We start from the raw sequence: 19,292 nt of genomic DNA on the forward strand, positions 1-19,292 counted from the left end.
TCTAACAGAATTTACAATAAAGTAAAACCCCATCACATGATACATTAGCTTTCTTAGTGGCTTCAGTGCACTGTCCAGATGTAAATAGTTTCCAGTCCACAACGACTCCATGTTTTTTCTCCTTGGGGTACTATCTGGTCTCGTAACTCGTATTAAGCATACAAATCTAATATTTCTACTTCCTGTTGACAATTCCTTACAGTTACTTGCAGTACATTTCATTTTCCACACATCTGGCCCCTACTGTTTTATGTCCAGATCCCTTTTTAACAATGGAACCAATTCTGCCATAGCTGTCTGGCGTTGGTATCACCTACAAATCTAGCTAGACCCCTGAGGGAGACACCATTTCATATAATCTGATTTACTATAATTCACCATAATCCTTTGCATCTGGTGTTCGGGCCAATTTTTTTACCCACCTACACTCGGTGCCCTGAATACCCATTTTTTTAGTCTGATCATTTCACCTTTCATGTGATACCTTATCAAATGCCTTCATGTTACTCGCGTTGCAGTACTTTCTGGAAGATTTTTGTTTTGAAATGACCTGAAACAGCGGACGTGACAAGGACAAGATAAATGGCTCAAGGAGAAGGCCTGTTTTGCTAGGCATGACATATGCAGGACAGCTCCCGGGGTGTGTGACCTCTCCGCACACCTGAAGGAGAGACACTACCAGGAATTGCTGCTTAACTTGAATTTGACAGTTGTGGTGACAGACTACAAGTGTAGCACGCTGCCTTGACCGCTAAATTAAAACAATAAAAGTTAACATTACCAATACAAATGTGGCCAAGTGTGTACATAAATTATGTGGTGTTTGCCATGTTGAATGTTCTGCCAGTTTCTGTGATTTACATGCCAGGTGTCTGCTACCTCATCAGCCTTTATTTTAATATAGCACCTTTCAAAGTGAACACACACCCCTGCAACATTCTAATGTCAGTCTCCATTTATTGCCTTTTATAGGTAACACTGCACCAAAGCTCTCATCAGCCTTGGTGTAATGTGTGGCATCTCACTCATGGAGCTCCCCTTTTTGAGATTAGATAGATAGATACTTTATATGGGGAAGTTTAATGATGATTATACATGCACATGCTGTTTCTGAGGCCACAAATGAATCGAGCCATCCTACACACACTCACACTCTCTCATGGTGTGCTGTGAATGGCTTGAGGAAAGCATGAACCCCAAGGCTTTTCTGTTTCCCTTCTCTCTCTTCTTGTGGACCCTCCAGTCTCCAAGCACTGTCGTTCTCTGTGACTTCAGTGCACTCTTGTGGCAGACTTGGGAACTGAACCCCTTTGTTTCATGTTTTTGCTGAAGATTTTGGTGATTTTTCACTGATGTTATGAATATGTGAAACGGCAAAGGGAGTAAAAGGAAAGTGACCATCACTACAACAAGTGGCACTGGAGGGGACTGGTAGTGCTGTGTCCCATTATGGGCTGCCACACTTCATGCATTACCCACACTAGTGAGGGAGCTGTACAATTGGTGGAGTGTTCAGACTTCAGCAAAAGCTATGGTAGCTATGGTTGTCAAAGCTTTCCACGGGTAGTACAACAGCCCCCAAGATTTCTTTAAGATCTTGTGGGACTTGACTATTGCCAATAGCAGAACACAACAGGCACAAACTCATGAATTCCCTTCACACATTAGGGCAATTCCAAACATTTACCAGTATGGACAAAGCTGGTCAATAAATCTCAGGAAAAGCGGTCAAGGCCTAGTGTAAATGATACATTGACATTTTGGTCTGTGTGTGAATAAAGCCACAAAAATGGAGGGTGAATGACAAAGCATTCAGCGCCCTACCTGACAGTGTACTGTTAATCCTCCAAGTGAATCCATCATGAGAGAGTTGGCCCGTGGCATATCAAAGCCTCATTTAGTAGACATTTGTTTTCTTGGGGTACCTTTTGGACAAGTCTTGTTCATCCGAGCCAAGCAGACCATCATAATGCCCTCTTGCAATAAACAAAATGGAGCACCTCCTTCACAGACACGGGCTTGGCACCCATCTTGTTGGAGTTAAGCTTTCTGGGAGAGTTAAAATGGAGTAATACACTTCTTGCTACTACTCCTTTGTGGTTTCTGTTCTTTATACTAAGTAATAAATTCAGCGTCCTCTTCCTGCGACTCTTGCTTCCTGACCAGGTGACTGATCACGGACCCTTTCTCCACCATCTTTAGTCCACACTCACTAGCACAAGTGACCTAACCGGTAAATTACAGTAAACCTCCAGACAAAGCTCCACAGAAGTTCTCTAGCATTCCTGTATGGCAGTCCATGTTCTCATAGATGGTATCGGTGAAAGAGGAAGCAGCTTGTGTTAAGTGTGTGGATGACATTTGTGGTCAGCTTCGTTATCTATTAAAGCCTGACGGACTGATGGTCTCTTCTTCTTATGCTCTTACGGCCAGTAACCCAAAGTACTTTCTCTCTTGTTCTTCTGCCAGGTGTAGCACCTCCGGGCCCCGGCATGGTCGTCATGCAGCTGAGCATTCCCAATGGTCCTCAGACGCCCCAAAACCCCTCGATGGTCCAGTGGAACCACTGTAAATACTATGGTGTCGAGCAAAGAGCTCCAAAGGCTGCCGAGGTGTACAAGCCTGAGAATGGCCCCCAGGTGGTAGGTTTACAGTAAGTGTGTTGAAGCGTTTGCTCCCTCGCCGTACAACACACTGCTCATGCATCTCTCTCCCTCTGTCTGCAACAGCCCAGCAACCAAATGAGCAGCCCGCTGACCTCTCCCACCCAGTCACCCACTCCGTCCCCATCCAACAGCGTGTGCACTGGCCTGGGCCCCCCACTCCCTCTCATCGCACAGTTCCCTCGGCCAGTTGGACCTGCACAAGGTGAGCTTTGCTAATGGGCCACTGTGCTCACGGCCTCTTCCTCTTCCGCTTGCGCTCAAGCCTTGTGTTTCCTGTCTCAGGTGATGGCCGCTTCTCATTGCTAGGTCAGCCTCTGCAGTACAGCCTGTGCCCACCCACACTGCTCCATGGCCAGTCTGCCTACTCGACACATCAGGTGAAAAGGGAAAGGGAATCGGAGTCAGAGGGGTTGGGTGTGGGTGGTATTAAGCTGCAATGCAGCCATTTCATGGCGTTCCTCCTTGTGCCACCTGTAGGGACATGCTGGAGTAAAGCACAGCAGTCGAGGAAAGCGGCAGACACTGAAGTCTGCATCCACAGACCTGGGCACCACAGACGTAGGTAAGGATGAAGGTCCACTCCGTGACGTGTCTTTCACCTTGACAGCCTTGGCTAATTTCCTCCTCTTCTTTGGCAGTTGTCAGTCGCATCCTGGAAGTAACAGATTTGCCGGAAGGAATCACCCGCACGGAGGCCGAAAAGCTGTTCAACCAGTTGGCCATGTCAGGTGCCAAGATCCAGTGGCTGAAAGATGGCAGCGGAGGGGGCAAGGGAGGCAACGACCCTGCCAATCTGTACACGGTTGTGGCCGTCTTCCCCAGCACAATGGCCGCCCAGAGCGCCTCCTTCAAACTGAACAACTCCTCAAGTCGATTCAAGTTGCGAGCTGCCAAAAAGAACTATGACTTGCGGGTGCTGGAGCGGGCGAGCTCCCAGTAGGGCAGCGCCCTGCTGCTGCCGCTGCCCAGCCCCATACCCCCTCCCCGCCCCGTTTGGCTGCCTTTGTTGGCTTTTGTTTGCCTTACTGCTGCTGTGGCTTCCCGTAATGCGTTTTTGTTTTGTTTTGTTTTTTATTTTTTTTTTTTTTTTTTTTTTTCCTTTTTTTTTTTTTTTTTGGATTCTCTATATTTATATAAGTGATTACGGATTAAAAAAAAAATTCAGTGATTTCAGTGGAACCATCTCTCTTCCTCTTCCAACCCCCTCCTCTTCCTCTCTTGTGTTGCCAGTTTGTTTTATTTGGTTGACCGCTGTGCAGCGCGTATCACAAGTATTTAAAGTGCACAATGATGTCTACTGTAAATTTTATTTAATCTGTTATTTTGTTTTTAAAAATATAAAAGCAAAAAAAAAGTGTTGGCTACTTGTCTGCGCCTCTTCTTTCCAAATCTCCTCCCCCAACCCCTGGTGCTTCTGCCATGACTGCTTCACAAAAGGGAGAGGGTCGTGCCTCACCTGGCCAACTGGCACATTCCAAAAACACACCAATCAGCCCCTGCGGCGGCCGGCCAGCTGTCCGCATGTCACCAGTGTCCGATTTCCTCACGTCAGCCAAAATAACTGTCAGCTGTCCCTGTCTGCTCAGAGCTGCATCATGACTTCTCGCAGTCCTCCTTGGGACAGCAACTCGGCACACACTGCACTTTGAGGTAGGACCTGCTCGTCGTGGGGCTCGACGGAGGGACTGGTGTGGAGCTTGGGGGGGTTCTCAAACACTGTTATGGGGGGCTAAGTGGTGAGCTGGGTACAACCCAGGAGCCATGAAGACCTCTGTGGAGAGTCTAGGGTGAGGCCGGGCGAACTAATGACCAGCATTTGGCGCTTGGGTGATGCCACTTTAACATTATCGGCAACAGGGTGGACAAGGTAGGACTAATGGGTGTTTTGTGGGTGCTAAGCCAGCCACTTCTTCCCTAGGGAGAGATCGGGCTTGTGTGTGGTGACGTGGCAGACTGACACAGTCGCTGGGAGTTTCGCAATTTCTCCTGTCCTGTCGGCTGGCTCCTTCTCCATGGCCACAGTTCTGATTTTAAAAGGTGGAAATCCACAAGGCTAACGGGGAGCCCAAAGCCCACCTCTCAAAACTGACAAATCGTGTGAAGACCAGGGTGGGACTTTAATAAGAGTGGCACATTCATATGTCATCTGGACGTTGGTGCAGTTTTTTTCATTCTCCAGCAGGTGGTGCCGCTCACGGCTCTTTTGTTTGTTTTGCAGGATGACCGAAGTGGTGGTCCTGGACCCTTCTGCACCTCCCAATGCGGGAGAAAATGAAAATGTGGTAAGTGTGCTCACTTTGTGCTTGTGATTTCACAACACCTGTGCCAATACTCCCAGTCCCTGGCTGTGCCCTCCTACTTTTCTAACTTGTTGCTGGATGCTGCTCACTTCCTATGTGGCCTTCTGCGCGTTGTGCCAGGACATGGGCTGTGTGTGGAGCTTTGGTCGGGTGAATTCTGTGGCCCCAGCACACCACTTGTCTCATGAATGTTGAGCTCAGCCTGACTGTCCTCTCTGCCAGAGACAATAACAGGATGTGAGTGCCACGTTTGACCACTAGAGGTCAGTGTTGGCTCATAATGAGCAACAAGCAGCGCTGTGTCATTCTTAAATTATCCAGTCAGTGAGCCAAGCAAATGTTGGCACTTGGCAGAGTTGTCACAGACTTGAGAGAAAGTTTACCAAATGTTTTGAGGCATGAAGAAGTGAGAGAAGGTGGATACAGGCTGTGCTATGGCAGGGAGGATGAAGTGGCTGAGCAGCTGAGATCTTCTTTTGGGGCTTTTAAAAAGGGAGCTGACTGAGTAGCAGGAGACCATTTTAGTCTTATGAAGGACGCATTGGCAAGTGGCTTTATGACTTGGGGTCACATGTGACACTGAGGATATGTTTGATCTGTGAGGACCAAATCAGCCAGACCAGAGCAGAGATTGGGCTGAACAACTGTTGCAGGCCAGTTAGGTTAACATGCCACATGGGCAAAATAATGGAAGAAAAAGACCAGAGAAACGAGTGGCCGGAAACCACTACAGGTGACAGGCAGGAATCAGACTTGACTGATATGCTGGGAAGTGAATGAGGAAGAAACAAAGCAGGTGACCACAGGGGTGAGGCGTGAGATTGACAGATAGGCCTGGGATCAAATTGGAGAAGGCGGTGTGAGTAGACTGGTGACAAAGACCAGGAACACTGGATTATGACCAAGGGGACTTAACAGTATGACTTGCTGCTCAACAGGGGGCAGTGTTGGGCTGCTGCTTTTAAAATGTACAGAGAGACCAAGCTGGCGACAAACTGAGAAGGGCGGCAGATAATGGAGAATCTGAAGAATCGTCGGCGTTAAGTTTCATCTAGCGTGCCGTCCCAGGCCCCTCAGTAAGTGAATGTAAACGGAGTCGAGATGGGAGGTTTGACATTTGAAAGTACCTCATGTACAGTGTGAGGGAGGACCTTTGAGTCGTCGTCGTGGACTGGTCAGTGTTTACATCGGCCATTAAGAAGGCTAATGGGATGTTGGGTTATATGGGCCCCCTTTGTGTGCGGCACTTGTCACGGAGGTCTTACTTAAGCTGTGTAACACACTAGGGAGGCCTGTGGTCTTCGTATCACAACCAGGGTGGAGAACCAGATAACGTGGGGGGATTAAAGGGGGTCTGAGCTGGGAGCCTGAGAATAAGGGGTGACATTTTGGGTTAGAAATCAACAGAACTCCTCAAGTGCTCAAGGCTAGCAGGGAAGTGTATACAGAATTTAAACCCCCTTGGCAGCCCCCTGCACACTGGGGACACACCTAGAGATTGGAAGATGGCAAGAAAAATACTCGCGTATGTACTGTCTTGGTAGAGTTTCTCTACTCTATTACTCCTCTTTTGTATTCTTGAATGTGTAGCCTTTGTCAGAAGGAAGGCCTCAGATCCCTTGGACTTGGCGCTGTTTGTAAGGTGGTGGACTTTAGCACTTCACCCCACCGTGCCTTCTACATGTATAACCTCCGGCAATTAGGTGTAGTAAAAGACGAGCCGGAGTTCAGTTACAACTTTAAATGATGTGTTAGTGAGAATATTCATGAAATAATAACAATAAACCAAGTACATGTGAATATTGGCAGGCATACAACCTGATAAAAGCAGGGGGCACACAGACTTGTAGTTACGTTAACTGTCCCCTGTCGTCAGGTCTCAGTATGGCTGCTGTGCTGTCCCATTCAGTCCTTGTCATGGCAATGGTGTGAGAGACGGACAGAGAAAGCAAATTCATGCAATGTTCTGTCCAAACCCTTACACCAATAGGGCATTGCGGCACAGAATGGCCTCGGATTCAAAACAAATGCCAGACAGCCATACTTGAGACCAATGGGGGGCACACACACCTGCCCCCATGACCAGTGGTTGAGCCCATGTTGGCCTCCATGCCAGGGTTTGGTAGCTGCTTCCTTTATGGCTTTTAGGCACTCGGTCCGAACACCGTCACCCTTTGTTAAAGCCCACCCACTGCACCCAAGACCCTTTGATGAGCTGAAGCCTTCCTGTCCTGACTTTGCCAAGCCAGTCTTGAGTCGTCCCTCCAACCCTGCCAGAAAATTCCACGTCCTGACTCGGCCCTAAAGTCTCAGTTGGACGTGAAAGCCCAACAATGAAACGCAGCACTGATATTACATTTGCTTTGTCTGACTAACAAAAAAAGAGAAAATATTTTATAACTTGGATACAAAATGACACACCACAACAATGTCAAATGGCTGTGGGGGGGTTCACGTAATGACAGGTCAGTTAGCTTAGTGGGTCATAGGAAAATACATGGAAGAAATTAAACAGGATGGAGAAGAGGAGTGTTGGTGAACAGACAAAATGGAGAAAAGGAGGAGGAGGTCGTATTTCACTAAGAGAGGGGGTACGTCTGATATTATTGATCTGCACTTTCAGAAGGCTTAGGCTTAGGAAGAGTCGGGGGCACGTTCTCCGAAACTGGTGATGTTAGAAGTGGTGTCCAGCAGGGGTCAGTATCCGTGATTAAAACACACAAACGGCCTGATGAGAATGTAATCGCTAAAGCCCTTGTCTCGTTACGACGACTTTTCCAGTGATTTTTTTCACTCGTAGCTTTCATTTACGGTGGGTATAAAAGAATCCCGAAATATTCCCTTTTTTTTTTGCTTTAAAGCCTTAAATGAAAACGCACAAATTAATATTTCTTCCCAGCTTTACTTGTCCAATGCCACCTCTAACATCCAAGTGAAAGAAATCACAGCTACAGTTCAGAAGAATTATAAAAAATCAAAAACAAGACGCACTGAGATTAATAAAGTACCCCCCCAATGTCATTGTCATTTTGTTGACCCCCCCCTTTTGCTTTAATGGCAGCCTTGAGTCTGTTGATTTTTCTCTATCAGCTTTGCCCATCTAGACTGAGCCCACTCAATATTTGCCCCCCACTCTTCGCTCATATCAGATGGTGAGCGTTGGTGGTCTGCTATCTTCAGATCTTTCCACAGATTTTCACTGTGATTTAGGTCTGAGCTCTGACTGGCCACACCAGGACATTCACTTTTTTCTCCTTCAGCCACTGGGTGGTCCATTTTGCTGTGTGCTTCAGGTCGTCGTCGTGTTGAAAGGTGAACATTCTGCCCATCTTCAACTTCCTGGCAGAGGGTAGCAGGTTTCCCTCCAGAATTTGATGGTATTTTCCTCCATCCATTTTCTCTTCTACCCTAACGAGAGCCCCAGGCCCCCCACAACAGGATGCTGCCCCTCCATGCTTTACTGTAGGTGTGGTGTGTTGTGGATGGTCAACTACATTGGTGGACCGTTTGGTGTTGAGGCCAAGTAGTTTGATTTTTGGGCTCATCTGACCAGAAGACCTTTTTCCACTTGGCATCAGAATCTTCAAGGTGGCAAAGCTCAAACGAGCCTTAATGTGGCCTTTCTTGAGAAGTGTGACCCTCCTGAACAAGCCACAATGGTGGAGCTGTTGTGAAATTGTTGTCACATGCACACCATTAATGACCTCTCTGTGCCTCAAGTCCTGTAACTCCCTCAAAGTGACCATTAGCCTCTCGGTAGCCTCTCTTCCCAGTTTCCTCCTTGCTCTTCCATCCAGTTTGGAGGGTCCTAGTCGTACCAAACACTTCTTCATGATGGACTTTACTGAGCTTCTTGGGATTGATAAAGCCTTTGAGATGTTTTTGGTCTCCATCTCCTGTCCGTCCACAACTCTGTCCCTGAGATCTTCTGAAGGTGGCCTGCCACCCATAGTCAGTTGTCGGCTGTCAGTCGCATTGCCAAGCAAGGGAATGAATGGACCAGGAACAGCTTCACTAATCGCACTCATTATAACTGATAACAGGAGGGAGGAAACCAGTAACCGCAATGGGAATGGTGGGCACTGCCACCTGAGTGAGTTGGGGGGTGGGGCCTGATCCTTTATTCATCTCATTAGGTCTTGTTTTGGATTTTTTATAATTCTTCTGAACTGTAGCCGTTTTATCTTTCACTTGCATGTTAGAGATTACACTGAGTAAGTAAAGCTGGAAAAAATATTAGTTTGTGTGTTCATTTAAGGCTGTAAAACAACAAAAATGGGAATATTTCAAAGGGGGGGATTCATTTCAATACCTGTATGTAATCTGAGACATGTGGTGGCTGGTGCCCATGAAGCTGGGTCACCTAATGTGACAATCTCAACAGCTGAGACCAACTTAGTCTGCCACTGGCTAGGACAACCGCATGAAACCTGACTGATTTTCTCTTTGCGCGAGAGTTGAGGACCAGTGAGGGTTCAGGCAGCAGCACCTGGCGTGGAATGTAGCATCAAGCAATAAGAAGCACGCGTGTTGTGACCCTCATCTGTCTGTTGTCTTGTGTGTTAAAACGTAACGAGGGATGAAAAAGGGCCGCAACTACAGCCGGGACGCACCACAGCTATTAACCTTCTGTGCTGCACCAGCTCTGTCATGAGGGGGCTCGTCTGTCTGATGTCTCGTATTTTAAGTACCATAACTAAATAGAAAGTGAAAGAAAGGGCAGCCATTGCTGCTTAACCTGCTGTCAACCCTTCATACCGCACTGCCTCTGTCAGACAACATGCTATTGGCTGTCAGGAAAAGGGGCGGGCATAACTATGATTGGCGCTCAGTCCGTCCGCATATGTGAGTCGGCTGCAATTTTCAGTTCTGTAAGTCGACACACAATAAGGGCAGCCAAAGGTCGCCTTATGTGACGTTGGCGTACGTTTGCACACGATGACAAACTACGAAGCCGAATCGGCTGAACTGCCCCAGAAGCACTTGGACAGAGGATGACATTGAATGTAACGGCGGTAGGAAGGTTAGGCTTGGTTTGAATATACAATGGACATGGCAGTCGCAGTGCGCTGTCACCATCCACCTCCTGCCAGGGGGGCAGATCAGCTGTTAAAAAGGTTAATTAAGGGCAGTGTGGGCAGTCATGGCGCTCATCAAGGTTTATAACACCCTGGTGAGGCCTCACATGCTGTCCTAGTGGGCCATCGAGAAGGCTAATAGGATGGTAGGTTATACGGGGGACGTTCTTAAAGCTTCCCACCCTCTCTTTTTTAACTACATTTATTAAGGATTTCAAAAACAAATGACATCCCTTTTCAACATAGTCGTCTGCAATGCAATTTACTCATCGGTGTACTAACTTTTTAAATGTCCAATTATTACTACTACTCCCACCTTCACCAACGAAAATATAAAAGTGCAGAAACTTTTGAAACGTCCCTCGTATATAGTGCCCCCTATAGCGTGTGCAGTCCGTGTCATAAGCTACAGTATGCAGCACACTAGTAAGTGCTGGGCTCGGTTTTGGTCTCCATATTACAAAAAAAGACGCAACATCACTCGAGGACGTCCTGAGAGCTGCGAGCAGGCTGATTAAAGGGGGACTGAGCAGTGAAGCAGAGATTGGGTGGCATTTGGGGCATAAATGTAAATAAGCAGCAGGCCCACATTACACGTATTAACTTGGAGGACTTAAGGAGGTCAGCGAGGGATGATCTGAGCCCGTGATGTGCTTTTCCACGTTAGAAATTTTGCTAAAGAATGAGAGATGGCAAATGTAACGAAAATGGTGACTGGACTGATCCAAGTATTGCAGCCGCAGCTTTAATGCGCGTTAAGAAGGAATCGAGGAAAAGATCGGGTAGCGCACATAAAGAACAAGCAGGGGCGTCTTAACGTGGTGGAATTGAGAAGGCGATGATCCGATCTCCTTTATCTTGATTTTCAGGAGCCTTTTGCTAAAGGAGCCCCATGAGAAGGGTAGTTGGTCGAATAGAAGGAAGTGGCAGTTCAGGGGGCACTGTGCCCCTGGGTACAAAATTGGCCCAAATGCAGGAAGCAGAGAGGGTTGGAGGAGAGGACACAGCAGAATGAGGCGAAGTTAACTGTGGTGTCCAGTAGGCGTCCGTGCTGAGCCAACATCCCTAAACAATCTGATTGTTTCAAGAGTTGCAGCAGATGGAGAATCCGCTGAATTATTACAGAGGAGCCTGGCTGGCCTGCTGGCTTGGGCTCATTTAGTGTACAATGAAGTTGAATTTAAGAAAGTGTAAAGTGCAGCACGTGGCAAGGAGAAATGTCGCATCTTCATAGACCGTGGGGGGGTCGGAAAGACGAAAGCACCTTGTAGGAGAAGAAGCTGGCAGTCACAGTGCACTTGTCACCATCTACGTCCAGGTGGGGGGGACAGATCGGCCATTAAAAGGCTAATCAGGCCTGTGTGTGCAGTACATGTTGTATTCTCGGTGAGGCCTTACTAGTGGACTGGTCACCATCAATGTCCAGACAGTGTTCAGCGGCCATTCAGACTGTCAGTTAATATAGCGCCTTGACGTGTGGAGTACAAGTCACAGGAGGTTCTGCTCAGGTTTTATAACACACTGGTGAGGCCTCATATGGAGTCCTGTGGTCAGTTGATGACTCCATAAAGACACAGCTGCACTGGAGAAGGTCCAGAGAAGAGCGACGAGGCTGATTGAGGGGCTACGGGGGACGAGTTATGAAGATGAAAAGAGCTGAGCCCAACACTTCCATTAGGTTTAGATGTGATTACACAATAGGGGGGTCTGAAAATCAAAAGTCCACCTTAAGAGGAGGATTTAGGAATTATAGTGGACTGTCAACATCTAGACAGTGTTCAGAAGACATTAAGAAGGCTAACAGAGTCTCAGGTTATATAGTGCCTTGACGTGTGGAGTACAAGTCACAGGAGGTTCTGCTCAGGCTTTATAACACACTGGTGAGGCCTCATCTGGGGTCAGTTGATGACTACATAAAGACACAGCAGCACTGGAGAAGGTCCAGAGAAGAGCGACGAGGCTGATGGAGGGTACAGGGGGTGAGTTATGAGGAAAGATTACAGGATTTAGGGGTCATAGTGGACTCTAACTACCAGTCAGTGTTCAGAAGGCTAACAGAATGTCAGGTTATATAGCGCCTTGACGTGTGCAGTACAAGTCACAGGAGGGTCTGGTGAGGCCTCATCTGGAGTACTGGGTGCAGTTTGGGTCTCCAGGCTACAAAAAGACAAAGCAGCACAAGAAAAGGTCCAGAGAAGAGCGACGAGGTTGATTGAGGGGCTACAGGGGATGAGTTATGAAGATTAAAAGAGCTGAGCCTTCACAGTGAGGAAGAGGAGACCTGACTGAAGGGTTTAAAATGATGAAGAGAATCAGTGCAGTGGATCAGACAGTGACTTTAAATTGAGGTCATCAAGAACACGGGGACACAGCTGGAGACTTCAGTCACAGTGAGTAGGTGATCAAGTAGGGTGCTAGACAGTTGGACTTTGGGGTCCTTGAAATCTCAACTCTGTGCCACTTCCAGGATTGTCCTGCGCTCTTTGACTCCATGGCTGTCCTCGTTGTGATTGTTCTGAGGCTCTCAATATCTTTGTCTCCTGGCACAGTCTTCTCTGTGTGGGCAACATGCCACCTTTACAGAAGAAACTGCTGCCCTGCAGTGTGTTGTTTAATTGGGAGGGTGGCGCAGTGGTTAATCCTGCTTGAATACCATGGCCAGTGGTTGCCAGGGTGAATTTTCTTGGCACATCCTAAAGACACCCACCTAAAGGTTAATGACTGTGTTTGTGCATTCTGGGGGGCTCACTATTCCACACTGCCTTCTCGTTAGGACAGTAAGTGGCCCACCCTGACCGAAGTGCTGCCAGGGTGTAAAGGAAATGTACTGATATGGCCTAACTGGAAGGTCACCCATGTGGACTGAATGAAGAGGCACTGCCAGCAGGAAACCAAGAGTGGAGCCGCCATTTCATAGAAGGCAGAATTCTGCTGGTATCGCAGCTGAGGTGTCGGGTGTGAGGTTCGTGGAGCTTCTGCTGACGACGTGTGTGTGCACAGCAGGAGTTGGGCTTGAAGAGAGAGCCCCCTGAGTCAGGAGAAAGACACCAGCAGCCTGAGGGGGTGATGGCCTTGGCCAGGTGTGGGAGTGGGAGACACTGCACGGCCCAATATGAGAACCCAAAAGCCAAAATGGTGGACGACTAAAGTGAGAGAGTGGATGTGATACCCACCTGTAGTGCCAGGGGTGTGCCAAGGAGTGGTGACCTACTCAGGTGTGATTACTGCCAGTGACTGCCATGTACTTGTAGGTGTGAGGGTGAGTGTGAGCTTGTTAATGGCTGTGGGAGACCACGTCCTCCAGAGCAGAGGGGGCTGACAGGTAAAGCCCACCAGGCCATCAGCAGGACTGAGGTAAGTGTCCCGGTGGCAGTTTAGACAGGTAGAGGAGTTTTTTTTTTTTTAAAGAGGCGCCTGGTGCCCACCAGAGACTACTGAGCTCATGCCCCAAACTCAGAATAAGATGCTGAGGAGCAACCACAGTTCTATATAGCGCCTCTCCACACCTGCCGCGGCCGCATTTCCAGTCCTTCCCAGCCCCTGCACCCTCCTGCCAGCGACTAAGGCACTGAGAGCTGACCCTTGATGGAGGAATGTAGTAAGATGGCATCTGTTATCATCCTGCCCACCCTGCACGCTGCTGCACCCTCCTCTAACCGCCCAGGTTTGCTGTGCCACTAACTCGTCTGCCTCCAGCCAACTCATGCCATTCCTCTTCGTTTTCAGCTGCAGAAGTTCAAGAAACTTTTTCAGAAGAATAAAAAGTCTGAGCCTGAGAGTGCTGAGGTGGCACAGCAGCCCAATGGGGAAATAGGCGACTCTGTGCCGGTAAGGCGTGACGCGTGGCCTGGCTGCTCCGCTGCCACCTTTCGCTTTCTGACATGCAGACTTTGATGCTTTGCCAATGGCAGCCTTCTGAGTGCAAGTGAAGCCCCGCCTCTTGGGAGTGGTTTGTTAGAGATCCATCTTATCATAGTGAGGCCACACCCAGACCCCTCCTTCCTTATACGATACAGTTTGACTCCACCCCATCCATCTGTCAATAAGCCCCACCTATCAGATGCCACCCAGCTCCACCTCTTCCACACACACTCCTAGTCCTGCGCCATCCCACTGTTACACCAGGCTCTGCCACTTCCAATGACCCCACCTCCTTTAGGTGAGTTATTTATAAGCCCGTCTTATCTTTCTGAAATGGCGCATCGTCACCTCTGCCATACAGACCCTTAGTTAAGCCCCAACCCTGTGTGTGAGTTTCAGGAGCAGGTCATCATTAGACCATGCCCCATCTGTCTAACCCTTGCTTAGCCCCGCCTCTACCACATAAACCTGTAGTTATTCCTTGTCTTCCTGTTCTACCAGGCCCCGCCCTTTCAAATGGCCCCTGATTCTGTAGATGGGTTGTCTGAAAGCCTCACTTTATCTGTCTGAAACTGCCCATCTTCATCTCTACCACACAAACTCTTAGTTATGCCCCGCCCCTTTACTGCAGTTAAATCTCAACCCCTCCTCCTGTCGGTGGGTTGTCAGTATGCCCTGCCTTTTACCCTGGGCCACGCCCCTTCACCTCTGTTACATCTCACGCCCCACCTTGTCAGTGGGTTGTCCCCTGCCTTATCAGGGGCAGGTGATCATTTGACTCCACCCCATCTGTCTAACCCCCTGCTTAGCCCCACCTCTACCACATAAACTTGGAGTTATTCCTTGTCTTTCTGTTCTACCAGGCCCCGCCCCTTCTAGTGGCCCCTCCTTCTGTAGATGGGTTGTCTGAAAGCCTCACTTTATCTGTCTGAAACTGCCCATCTTCAACTCTACCATACAAACCCTTACTTATGCCCCGCCCCTGTGTGTGATAAATCAGGAGCAGGTCATCATTTGACCCCGCCCCATCTGTCTAACCCTCTGCTTAGCTCCACCTCTACCACATAAACTCTTATTTATGCCCCACCCCTTTACTGCTGTTAAATCTCAACCCCTCCTCCTGTCGGTGGGTTGTCAGTAAGCCCTACCTTTTACCCAGCTCTACCTGTCTGATACCACTTAGCTCCACCTCTACCACCCAAAAATGGGACCCTCACTGGGCCACGCCCCTTCACCTCTGTTACATCTCAGTCCCACCTGTTGTCAGTGGGTTTGATCTCCGCCTCCTCTGCCAACCCTGCTAAGCTCCAGCTTTACCTTGTTTTTCTGGTATACTAGGCCACGCCCCTTCCAATGGCTCCACCTCCTGTCGATGCCTTGTCTGGAAGCCTGTGCTCATTTCCACCTCTATCTCACAAACCCTTAATTGCACCCCGCCCCTTCACCACTGTCTAATTTCAACCCCGCCTCCTGTCGGTGAATTGTATGCCCCGCCTTAAACGTGGCCATATCTGCCTGACGCCACTTAGCTCTTCTTCTTCTGTCACAATCATAAAGTCACTCAGTTCTTCTGTTACCTCAGGCCACACCCCTTCACCTCTGCCACTCAGCCCTGCTTCATTTAGGTGGGTGTTCAGTAAACCTTCCTGATCAAAGTCAGGCCATCTCTTGAGCCCGCCCCTTTCCTCTGTCAGACTCAGCTCCACCCCTTGCCTTTGCCACAGATTGCCTTAGACGGTACACTTGGTGTCCTGGCAGCTGCCCGCCCTCAGACGGTGCCAGTGAGCACCTCTGGTTTTGTAAATTAGGGCCTGAGCCCTGGTCCCGGTGCTGTGCTTCATTCCTTACCCTTGTGCTGCTTTTGTGATCCGCACATGCACACATAGCCAGCTGCTGCTGAGTTCCTCCGAGGGGTGCCGGCCTGGTGGACTTGCCAGTGGCACTGCTGGTCTGCACCCACCTGTAAGTGTGGTGGGTTGGCACAATAGCGAGGTATTGCCCCCTGCTCGCCTCCCCTCACAGAGTTGCAGCAGCAAGTGGGAAGCCGATCGACTCGCGGGTGACACGCCAGCCCGTGGCCCATGCTGTCCATTTCCTCCAAGGTCTACTTTGTCTATGAAGTGGAGGTGGAAGACGATGAGGAGGAAGACACGGAGCCGCCGCCAGAGCCCGTGAAGCCCGTCAACGACAAGCCTCACAAGTTCAAGGATCACTACTTTAAGAAGCCCAAGTTCTGCGACGTGTGCGCCAGGATGATTGTGCGTAAGTTGCCCACTTTTCTCTTGCCTTTGTCCTTGGTTGGCACTCGGCCCTTGTTGGTGGTCTTCCCCTGATTGGCCTTTTTTTTATTTTTCTCCACAGTCAACAACAAGTTTGGCCTGCGGTGCAAAAACTGCAAGACCAACATCCACCACCACTGCCAGTCATACGTGGAGATGCAGCGGTGCTTCGGCAAAATCGTGAGTGGCCAGCCTGGCTCCACGCGGTGCCCCCTGCTGTCCGGGTCTCTCCATGTCTCTCTCACTCTCTCTCTTTCTCTGTGTCCGCAGCCCCCCGGATTCCGGCGCGCCTACAGCTCCCCCCTGTACAGCAATCAGCAGAACGCTTGTGTCAAGGAGCTGCTCCCATTCTGTGAGTGTCGGGGGGCCGGCGGCAGGTTGGAATGCAGGTGGGGTTGGCAGGTGGCTCACTGGCATCTCTGCTGTCCTTGCAGCCCAATCCAATCGCACGGACCCAGTGTTTGAGACCCTCAGGTTCGGAGTGATCATGGCCAATAAGGAGAGGAAGAAAGACTCCAACGACAAGAAAAATGTAAGTCTGGGGGGCCACACGGAGCTGAGATTTGGGGTCCCAACTGTCCTTCTGATGGCTGCTGTCTTCAACAGATGATGATGGCCATGATGGAAGAGGAAGAGGTGGTGGCACCCAAGCCAGAGGAGGGCAAGAACGAGGCAGGTGAGTGGGTGTTTATGTGGGGGGGCCGGGACCTCAGTGGAGGGCTCAGATAGCAATGCTGCCCCCCCCTCCCCTGTCTTCTCTTCTAGGGGGTGCCGAGGCTGACAAGAAAGGAGACAAAGCGGCAGCTGATGATAAGGTGACAGGGTGGCCATAGTGACATGCAGGACAGCCTGCCTGTTGGTGGTGGTGGTGGCACTGCCACTTTGCTCACTTCCTGTTTTTTTACTCCCACAGAGCAAGAAGCCACAGCCTGGCATGCGAGGGGGCTTCACCCAGTCCCATTACTACCTGGCACTGTACCGCTTTAAGGCTCTGGAGAAAGACGACCTGGACTTCCAGTAAGTGTGTTGGGGTGGGTGGGTCAGAGGGGGCATCACTCGGTAACTCTCTCTCTCTCTCTGTGTCTTACTTGCAGCCCAGGGGACAGGATCACAGTGATCGACGATTCCAATGAGGAGTGGTGGCGGGTAAGATTGGCATGACCTTGGCACCCACCAGCATTGGCATCAACAAAATGTAATCCTCCTCTTCCTCCTCCTTCTCCTCCAGGGCAAAATCGGTGAGAAGTCCGGCTACCTGCCCGCCAACTACATCATCCGCGTGCGGGCCGGTGAGCGCGTCTACAAGGTGACCAGGTCATTTGTGGGCAACAGGGAGATGGGCCAAATCACGCTCAAGAAAGACCAGGTGCTGCGCTGCTCGTTCATATAGCGCCTTTCGGTTGTTTGCTGGGGCGCTACGGGCGGCCCCTGACGCCATCTTTGCTCTTTTCCAGATCGTCGTGCAGAAGGGCGAGGAGCTCAACGGATACATGAAGGTCAGCACTGGCCGCAAGTTAGGCTTCTTCCCGGCCGACCTGCTGCAGGAGATCTGAGGTGCAGGGAGCAGCGGGCCGGACTGGACCCCCCCGCCTTGTACTTATGCTTTTCTATAAATGTTTTCCACCTGAGCGTCTTTTTCATTTGCGTCCATCGGGCTCGGGCCTGATTGACACACCTGCGCAGCATTCTCCGCCGCGACCCTTCAGTCGGACCACAGGGACCCCCCGAGGCACGCGCTCTGCTCTCCGCCGTCTTTGTTACTCGGGCGGCTGTGCTGTTGGCGGCGTTCCCGTCTGCGCCCGCTAGATGTCGCTCTATACTCGCCTGAGCCCGGTGAGACGCACGCACGTGCGCGCCACAGTCGGAGGGGTTGAGGGCTGCTCGGGCACGCGCTTGCGCGTCCGTCCCTCGTCAATCCGTTTTTTTTTTTTTTTTTTTTTTTTTTCCTGCGGTTTTTGTTTGTTTGCTTGTTTCTTTGATTGTTTGTTTGTCATTCCCGGTGGTGGGATGCGCGACGTGATCTGGACGTCTGGCCGCAAGTTTGGGTGGCGCGGTCGCTGCTGGCTCGCCGGCTCCCCACCCCCAGGCCCCACCTGACTTTGGCTGAACCCCCCGACTCGCGCAGTTGGGTTCGGCGCCCGAGGAAGCTCTGGGGGGGATTGCGGACGAGTTAATTTTACCGAAGTAAATGAGACGCCGTGATGCTTAACTTGACGCTCCATAAATTAACATGAAGAGATGAGCGGAGCGCTCGTTTCCATTTGTGCCGCATTAACACTCTTCTTGCCGCGCTCACTTGGGCCCCGGTGAGGACCGTGCCGTGCCAGGGTGCCAGTCCCGCGTGTGCCATCACCTGAGCAGGTGCCACTTTGAACAGGGATATGCCAGGTCTTCGGTGCGCTCTGCCTCCTGATCTTTTTTTTCCCTATCCTACACATGGTTTAATGGCCTTTTTTTTTCCTCTCCACGTTTGCGTAACAAACCTGAAGGCGATGCCTTGGGCACAACTCAGTTTTCTGCCACATGGAGTCACGAGTGCAGGTGGGCAGTTTGGCCCGATGACAGAGGAGGGACCATAATGAATGAACGAGGAGACAGACAGGTGGAAATTGAGAAGAGGGGACAAATGACATCCCGCCATCCATCTGTGACATTCGTATAAGTTTGGATGGCATGAGGCTTTATTCACCTGTGAGGCACTAAGCTCAAAATCCACAGTGGGCATCCTGTGCCTCCCAGCTTGACTTTATAACACCAGAGACTAAGGATCTTGAACCTTCTGCCCAGTGCTGCCAAGTGCAACTCCTCAGCCTCTGCGTGGCACTGCTGGCACCAGACTGCCTCCCTTACAGCTGATTTTTGCCTGAGAGGCCAGCTGTGGCACCCAGCACATGACACACAGCTTACCATGTGTCACAGGGCCCTGGTGCCAGAAGGGGGCATTTTTGGGCTCGTAGGGAGCACATTACAGCGGTGGGCTCCTGCTTTTGCATGGGCGGTGTGGCAGTTGGGCCTGCTGTACGGCGGGCACCCAAAGACCAACTGAAGGGGGCCAGTGGCACACTGAAGCCCCTACAAAGTAGCCAGGCCTCTGTCACAGGTGATTCA

General features: G+C 50.2%; 2 protein-coding genes across 18 annotated transcripts in view; both read left to right on the plus strand.

Moving 5' to 3' along the window:
- Positions 1–4,026, plus strand: part of LOC120524802 (R3H domain-containing protein 2) — an 82,343-nt gene extending 78,317 nt beyond the window's left edge. For 7 of the 14 annotated variants that reach the window (XM_039746541.1, XM_039746542.1, XM_039746547.1 and 4 more), the window contains 5 exons: positions 2,470–2,642; positions 2,730–2,868; positions 2,949–3,043; positions 3,144–3,228; positions 3,305–4,026. In XM_039746541.1, the coding sequence (XP_039602475.1) occupies positions 2,470–2,642; positions 2,730–2,868; positions 2,949–3,043; positions 3,144–3,228; positions 3,305–3,606 (794 nt within the window). In that variant the 3' untranslated portion in view covers positions 3,607–4,026. The remainder of the gene's footprint in view (positions 1–2,469; positions 2,643–2,729; positions 2,869–2,948; positions 3,044–3,143; positions 3,229–3,304) is intronic. The other 7 variants (XM_039746543.1, XM_039746544.1, XM_039746552.1 and 4 more) reach the window with 2 other exon arrangements.
- A 194-nt stretch (positions 4,027–4,220) lies between these two features.
- stac3 (SH3 and cysteine rich domain 3) lies at positions 4,221–17,812 on the plus strand. Of its 4 annotated transcripts, none has more exons than XM_039746556.1 (13): positions 4,221–4,316; positions 4,885–4,948; positions 13,771–13,872; positions 16,008–16,167; positions 16,267–16,364; positions 16,455–16,536; positions 16,619–16,716; positions 16,791–16,860; positions 16,950–16,999; positions 17,098–17,201; positions 17,279–17,330; positions 17,413–17,550; positions 17,639–17,812. In XM_039746556.1, the coding sequence occupies exons 2-13, from the start codon at positions 4,886–4,888 to the stop codon at positions 17,735–17,737; spliced, it is 1,116 nt and encodes a 371-aa protein (XP_039602490.1). In that variant the 5' UTR covers positions 4,221–4,316; position 4,885; the 3' UTR covers positions 17,738–17,812. The 4 variants fall into 4 exon arrangements, with proteins under 4 accessions (XP_039602490.1, XP_039602492.1, XP_039602489.1 ...); XM_039746555.1 differs by lacking the exon at positions 4,221–4,316 and adding an exon at positions 4,349–4,533; XM_039746558.1 differs by lacking the exon at positions 13,771–13,872.
- Positions 17,813–19,292: the final 1,480 nt, after the last annotated feature.

Source organism: Polypterus senegalus, chromosome 3 (assembly GCF_016835505.1).
Source record: "Polypterus senegalus isolate Bchr_013 chromosome 3, ASM1683550v1, whole genome shotgun sequence".
NCBI classification, from domain to species: Eukaryota; Metazoa; Chordata; class Cladistia; order Polypteriformes; family Polypteridae; genus Polypterus; species Polypterus senegalus.